Source organism: Rhinopithecus bieti, unplaced genomic scaffold, assembly GCF_001698545.2.
Source record: "Rhinopithecus bieti isolate Rb0 unplaced genomic scaffold, ASM169854v2 scaffold_21155, whole genome shotgun sequence".
Taxonomy (NCBI): Eukaryota; Metazoa; Chordata; class Mammalia; order Primates; family Cercopithecidae; genus Rhinopithecus; species Rhinopithecus bieti.
This window is the reverse complement of record NW_016810615.1, coordinates 179,486-187,590: the sequence shown is the minus strand read 5'-3', so window position 1 is coordinate 187,590 and position 8,105 is coordinate 179,486. Positions and strand designations below refer to the sequence as shown.

General features: G+C 34.4%; 1 protein-coding gene across 1 annotated transcript in view; it reads left to right on the top strand.

Annotated features, from left to right (window-relative positions):
* Positions 1 to 8,105, top strand: part of TDRD3 (tudor domain containing 3) — a 152,083-nt gene that overhangs the window by 116,640 nt on the left and 27,338 nt on the right. Inside the window, 1 exon segment of the mRNA XM_017892514.1 lies at positions 3,595 to 3,720. Within this exon segment, the coding sequence (XP_017748003.1) occupies positions 3,595 to 3,720 (126 nt within the window).

The following is an 8,105-nucleotide window of genomic DNA, read 5'->3' as shown; positions in this document are numbered from 1 at the left end:
TTTTTTTTTTGAGTTGGAGTTTCACTCTTGTTGCCCAGGCTGGAGTGCAATGGCATGATGTCAGCTCACTGCAACCTCCGCCTCCCAGGTTCAAGCAATTCTCCTGCCTCAGCCTCCCAAGTAGCTGGGACTACAGGAATGCACCACCATGCTGAGCTAATTTTTTGTATTTTTTTTGGTAGAGACAGGGTTTCACCATGTTGGCCAGGCTGGTTTCAAACTCCTGACCTCAGGTGATCCACCCGCCTCGGCCTCTCAAAGTGCTGGGATTACAGATGTGAGCCACCGCACCAGTCCAAAATAAATATTTTATAGGTTGCAGTTGATACAGTAAGGGTGTGCCTATGAGAGTGTGTGGCTGAAGGGAATGGTATAAGTAAAGGTAACTGAAGATTTCAAGGAATTGAAATTCACACTAGGGATTTGGGTGGATCCTTTATTAAGGATGCTATAGGATTTGGGGTCAAGAACCAGACCTTCTTGTGTTCATTAAATAATGAGGTATAAGCAGAGTGTTAGATGTTGCCTGATGATAGAATAAGGAGTACAGAATGAAACAGCTAGATGGCATAGGCTTTTAAGGTTTTTGTGTGAGTGGGATGATGATTGTTTAGAAACAGCATCTCTGTCACATCTCTACTTAAGCCTGGAAGGAAAGGAGGAGACAGCACTGTGTGTCTTTTCTTTTTCTCTGGAAAAGCAAAAGCCTGGTATTCCCAGGAATACCAGCAGATTTGGAACTATTTCATATGGCCACTTCCTGGCTATTAGGAAGGCTTGAAACGCAGATGCAGGTGGTCTTCACTATCCAGATTCTTATTCTTCCAAGTCAGACCACTTACTTTCCAAAATTCAGGAACTATTTGTTTTGAGTAGTGGGAGATTCATTATATTTAGCTATTTTTCCTTCATGGTGGAGGCAAGAAAAAGTGAAGTACTTGGAAATCAGTGTTTATTGAGCCAACAGTAGCTACCTTAGAAATAATAGTCACTATATCTGATGCTCCCATGAGAGGTTAAGATGAGGATGGAAAAGTGTTTTCTGTATTGGATAATGTGGGGTTATTGGTGACCTTGACAAGAGCAGAAGTAAGAGATTGGAATTCACCAAGAAATGTTCAGAATGTTTGAAAGGCTTGATAAGTGACTCTAGCTTCATTTCCATAGGAGAATATGGGAATTTCAGGGAAGTTCTTCTTCCTTTAGACTGCTAAACTAGTTCAGCTATTTTTTCCTTAACTGGAACATTACAACAACTTCCATATTGATTTCCTTGCCTGAAACTTTATTCCCTTTAAATTTGTCACCAGTATTGCCACCACTGTGATCCTGGTCTTAGACCATGTCATTCCTTCTAGTTAAAAGTCTTCACTTGTAGAATAAATATAGATTTTAGCCTTTTTATTGGATTTATATCCCAATAAATCCATCATAAGTTGAAAATATCATAAGTCAAAAATACGTATATCTTAGTCATGCTAAGATATAGCATGATTCAGTGTTTGTTTAATTTACCTGAACTGGCATAATTTGGCAACTCAGAACAATTTACAGAACACAAAAGTATGGGGCTAAGAAATAAAGGAAGAGGGGAGAGATTGGAAGGTATAACAGGAACTCTAAGATGAGGAAAATTACAGCATCATGACTCTAAACTTGCTAACATTCAGACCTGGAAAGGAAACACCATGAATTCACTTACTACCTTTGTAATATTAAATATACTAGTTAAAAACCAACTATTTTGAGGGTAACTCATTTTTTAAAATTATTATTATACTTTAAGTTCTAGGGTACATGTGCATAACGTGCAGGTTTGTTACATATGTATACTTGTGCCATGTTGGTGTGCTGCACCCATCAACTCGTCAGCACCCATCAATTCGTCATTTGTATCAGGTACAACTCCCAATGCAATCCCTCCCGGGTAACTCATTTTTTAGAAGGATGTGGAAAATATGAATTTTTGTTTCCTTTAGCATTTTCTAATTCAAACCTCTTAAGAGATACTATTATTGGCTGGGTGCGGTGGCTCGTGTCTGTAATCCCAGTACTTTGGAAGGCAGAGGCGGGCAGATCACCTGAGGTCAGGTGTTCGAGACCAGCCTGGCCAACATGGTAAAACCTTGTCTTTACTAAAATACAAAACTTAGCCAGGCATGGTAGCACGTGCCTGTAATCATTGGAACTCGGGAGGTGGAGGTTGCAGTGAGCCGAGATTGCACCACTGCACTCCAGCCTGGATGACAGAGGAAGGAAGACTCCCATCTCAAAAAAAAAAAAAAAAAAAAAGAGCGATACTATTAGAGTAGATAGTGTTATACTATAATAGAGCATTCAAATACCCTAGCTTGAAGAAAACATTAACAGCAATTTGTTCTTTGTTTCCATTTCACATTTACTAAGCAACATTCAGACCTACAATTTGTGTCCTGAATGGGATGATCTGTACTGAAAGATTACTGCAATCAGATGTCCTATTCCCAGTTAATTTAACAGATAAATTTTAAAATTGTAGTTATTGGCGAGACACAGTGGCTTATGCTTGTAATCCCAAGACTTTGGGAGGCCAAGTAGAGAGGATCACTTGAGGCCAAGAGTTTGAGACCAGCTTGGGCAACCTAGCAATACCCTGTCTCTGAAAATTTTTAAAAATTAGCCAGGCATGGTTGTATGTACCTATAGACCCAGCTACTCGGGAGGCTGCAGCAAGAGGACAACTTAAGCCCAGGAGGTTGAGGTTGCAGTGAGCTGTGATCATACCACTGCATTCCAGCCTGGGCAACAGAGTGAGAATTTATCTCTAGAAATAAAGATAAATAAATAAGTAGATAAAATTGTGGTTATTAAGTAAAGCAGTTCCTTGTGAGTTTGTTAATATGCATCAGTTCTTAGAGCCTGCTAACACTAAGGAAACTGGTAAGTCTCTGGACTTGCAATGTCTTTAATCCTATAAATACTGGATCTAAGTGATGGGCTTGGCTTCTTACCTGACATTCCTACTTCATTCCAGCCACTTATGATGACTGAAACAATGAGCCGCCTTTTTGCAATTTTTTTTTTTTTAGTCAGATATTTCTGTTTTTAAAATAAATTGCTCTATAGTTATATATTCTGATTAGTATATAAGAATTGTTGGCTGGGCACAGTGGCTTATGCCTTTTATCCCAGTACTGTGGGAGGCCAAGGCAGGCAGATTGCTTGAGCTCAGGAGTTTGAGACCAGCCTGGGCGACATGGTGAAACCCCCATCTCTGCGAAAAATACCAAAAAATTAGCCAGGTGTGGTGGCATACGTCTGTAGTCCCAGCTTCTTGGGAGGTTGAAATGGGAGGATCGCTTGGGCTGGGGAGGTGGAGGTTGCAGTGAGCCAAGATCTTGCTACTTTACCCCAGCCTGGGTGACAGAGCAAGACCCTGTCTCAAAAAAATAAAAAGAATTATCTTACTAATGTTAGTCAGAGGGTTCCAAAGGTAAGTTTTCCTTCTAAAGAATATTACACATTGGAACACTTTAAGAATTTGCATTTCCCTCAAATATTGCCCTTTATAGACAATACCAATTGTCATATTTAAAACTCCTTTTGCCCCCTCAGTTTTACCGGGCAGAAGTTGAAGCCCTCCATTCTTCGGGTATGACAGCAGTTGTTAAATTCACTGACTACGGAAACTATGAAGAGGTGCTACTGAGCAATATCAAGCCCATTCAGACAGAGGCATGGGTACGTGATACATATTCTGTACAAAGGCATAAACTATTTTGAAGAAAATACATAGCTCTAAAGAATTGATAACCATACAAAATTTGCAAGTGGAATAATATTTTGAATTTACTTATAACTGGCTACCCCTAAAGTAAGATTTGAATTTAATGCTTACACTGAACTACAATAAAAATGAATGCATTGGAATTACTTTTTTTGTATAATGTTTTGTTGTATTATGCTTTGGAAATAGGTGCCCTTATTTACATGTTTGCTAAAAATTTGTACGTGTGAAATGGGTTTTTATGCATATTTTGTTTTTTTCCCAGTTTGTTACTTTGAATTTTACTAAATTATGTCCAGCAGTTGTCAAGTTCAAATCTCTGTTGGATATGCATATATCATTTATTATTTTAGTTACAGGTGAAATTAAGGAAAACACTTTAAGTTATATACAATTTTACACTGCATTTACTGCATATATATTGACGTATATATGTACAGGTTAACTATAAATTATCTGTTTGCTAATTATTGGATTAGTTTTGTTACCAAATGTTATGTCAAAGCTGTGTGATAAATTTGATGATGTAACTTAGAACTTACTGGCCTCATGGAGTCCATTTTAGAAACAACTTATGTGATTGTATATAGATTGATTCTTACATTTAGGCAAAAATAGGAATACAAGACGTATTAGAATGAGCTCTGTGAAGTTTTTCGTAATTCTCTCATTTAGTTTGTGCGTAGCTGTTAATAAATTTATTGTTATAAGCCAATATCAACAAATATGTTGGTATTTTCCTAAAATAGCAAAATATTCTAGAAAATTACATCATCCAGACAGTAGCTTTCATCATTGAAGGATACATTGTTTTCTCATGAACTGCTTTTAGTTTTGGTCTTCTAAAATGTTTCTGTCATATCTTCAGTGGCACCCCTTCTCCACCTTCCAAAAAGAGAAATAAAATGGCAACAAGAAAAACAGAAACTCTAATAGTAGTAATAATGTTTTGGGCCATGGATCTTTATTTTTTGGCTTTTTGTTCTAGAGAAATTGTTTTCTAGATAATTTATTATTTCAGCTTTTACAACATAAGATTACTAATGGCTCAATGTTTAATTAAGAGATTGTTTTCCTAACTCTTCTTCTCTAAACTTTAATTGCTCTTTGCCTAAAAACCCCAAATCATCAATATCTAATTTATGTCTTTCTTTTCTTGGAGAAACTTGGTGTAACTATATTTTTACTCTTCCGAGAGGTTCTCATATGATGGCTATTTTCATTTTCTTTTCCATTAATACACACATTTTAATCTAGTTTTGATGATGAAAGTAATTATTTATTGAATCTGTATTTCTAGAAGTTGAGTCCTGGTTTGCTATTTATTATGTTCCCAGTTGTTTTTAGCCATAGCAGTTAAAGATTCAAAATACAATTCTTATGTTATTTACTTCTTACTTTTTAGAATACTTAATAAGAGATTAATTTTATTCTTCTCTCCCTAAAGAAAAATTTAGTTTTCTTACGTGGTTTCTTCTCTCCTTCCTTTTGCTGTTCCAGGGTGGCCATAGCTGATGAGCACATTTCTTATTTCTCACTGTAGCTCTTCTATTGAGAGGTGTTTGGTCCTGAAGTGATCATTTTCTTTCTACAGTCAGTGCCTTTTCATATTTCTCCCTTAAGAGTCCTCATTGCTTTATCCTTGATTTTAGGTCTGTATAAACTTAGCTGGAAAATCAGTTTATCAGGTGTCACAGCTCATTTAATGATTCTGTTCTAAACTACAGCAATACTTTCATATTCTTCCTACTTATTTATGAATATTTATCTTTTATTATGTCATTTATTAACCTATTTTCTTTTTCTGCAGTCAACTTAAAAATCTTTTATAAAATATTTGAAATATTTTACAGAAAGAAGCAGGATAGAATCACTAAATCTTTTGGAGAGTCTGGTATTTCTTTTCTCATACTTTTATAATCAAGTGGTTGTTGATGTTTTATGAATTTGCATAAGTTACTATAATAAACATCTCTGGATCATGCACATCATGATCAGCCTTTCTTCTTTATCTGCATAAATAATTAACTTAGTTGAGAGAAATATCTCCTCGAAATATAGAGGCCACCAGCTTAATATATCTCGACCTATTTGTATTTTAAAAAATATTTGTGTGCACATAGATGTCAAAAAACCCTGAAGAAATATAGTCTGTGTTGCTGTCAGTACATGTAATGTGGAGTTAGCATTCTCTTAGCCCCTGAAAGTATTAATGTTGGGATCTTTGAGTACTTTTTAAAAATTTTGGTGAAGAGGAAACTATAACAAGTTTTAAGTCAATCAAAAATGTACAAAATTATCAAAAAACAAAACATTCACTCTACCAATAAGAAGGTAACTGTAACTGAGAAATCATACTAGAAAAATTAAAGGGCTGCAAAGCTGCAGGGAAATGGTTAGAGAGGACTTAGCACAATTACACTATGGATTGTGGAATTTTTAATTTTTTAACTTGTGCACTATATATGTGCACTACAATTTTTTTTATTGTGAAATGGTATTGTATCTTTTATTAAGATTTATGTTTGTTATTCACACAAGATTTTGGAAAACTCCTGTTTTCCTAAATGTAGCAGTGATCATTTAGTGAAGATTTTTTTAGACTAGTTTGCAGAAAAACAGTCAGAAAAGCCTGCATCTAAGCCAAAAGCCTTTGTAGAAAATTAGTTGCTTGTATTGTCTTTTAAAAGTATAAGCATAAATCATTAAATAAAAAGCATTATATATGAAGTGACTCAATGACTAAGTTAATAGCTCGTTGTATGGAAAATTAAAATAAAAATCAAGTTAATACTTTAAATGTAAGTGTTAATGTTTTTCTCATGAAATTTAGAAATTATTTGCCTTAAATTTGTCAGTAGGCCAAATATGTATTTCTCCTTTTCATGTGGATATATATTTTTACTTCCAGAACATACGCACTCGGGGAGTATATTTTTGAAATATTTTGAAAGTGTTAATGTTGGTGTCTTTGAGTACACATTTATATGGCCAAAATGTGTGTTTTGATTATTATTAAATACTAATTTTCTTCAAAATGATTCATTAAACTTCTGTTGTCATCCCTGATTTATTTGTTCTAGCTAGATTTCACCTGTTTTTTTTTGTTTGTTTGTTTGTTTTGTTTTGGCTATCTTAAGATATTCTATCTTAATGATGTCTTTATTGCAGTGAACTTTCTAGTTAACACACATGAGATGTGTTATTATTTAATAATAATAATATCTCCTCGAAATATGGAGGCTACCAGCTTAATATATCTCTTAGCCCCTTAAAGTATTAACTGGATAAATACTCATTATTAACTGGATAAATGCTCTTATTTATGTCAAAAAATGAGTTCTTTGAACATTGTAGGATTTTTCTTATTTTAGCAAAGTAAATGAAGGATTATGGAGTCTCATGTTTTAGTAGTAAAATTACATATGGAAAAAGAAACAGATTTTTTATTTCCTACCACTGTATGAGAAAACTTTAGGGGCAAAGAAAACCTGCTGCTTTTGTTTTCCACAGGCCCTTTCCAAATTGGTTCCTTTAAACTCTAAAACTAATTCCAAGAAACCAGTAAACAGATGCCACACGCAGTTTGGAAGCTTGTAAAATACCCTGGTGCTGCTGGTCAGGCAAACTTTTTGTGTTGTTGCTTCTGAATTGCTCTCCTAAACCTGGGAAAACATTGTTGGGTCCTCATTTTCCATAAATATTCATGACCTGAATTTTATTGAGACTTCTATATCCTAAGAAGTGTTTTAGAGTGTGTCGATATCTAAGCTTTCTTTTTAAAAGTTCATAGTATCTGCTTCTTGGTATCAGGAAATGATCATTGTTCAGGTATTATTTCAACTATAAAAATGATTATTATGTAGGTAATTGTTAGTTCTAAGACCTTAACATACAATGCACATCATCTTGGCCAGTACTTCTGGAAAGTAATAGGCAAATTGTTATTGTCTTTTAGGTTGTCATCTTATCTTAAGTGTTTTTCTGTAGAATACTCATTTATTCAACAAATATTCATTATGTGTCTAGTACATCTCTTAAGTGTCGGGCACTGTTCTAGGTGAGGGTATACATAAGTCTATAAAACACAAAAATCCCTGCCCTCTGCACAAAGATAAGAAAGTCATAGTTTTTATTATATGAAACAAACTGAAATATCTGATTAGGGTCTGAATTCTTCTTGAAGCTTTAAACAAAATACGAGTACAGAAAATGTTATTTACTGAAGTTTTAATTTAAATAATTATAGATTATTATTCCATATTAGTTTAAAGATAAAATTAATGTGGAAGAAGAAAGCATAACTTAAAGAATTGTATCTCTTTAAAAGTTCTTATGG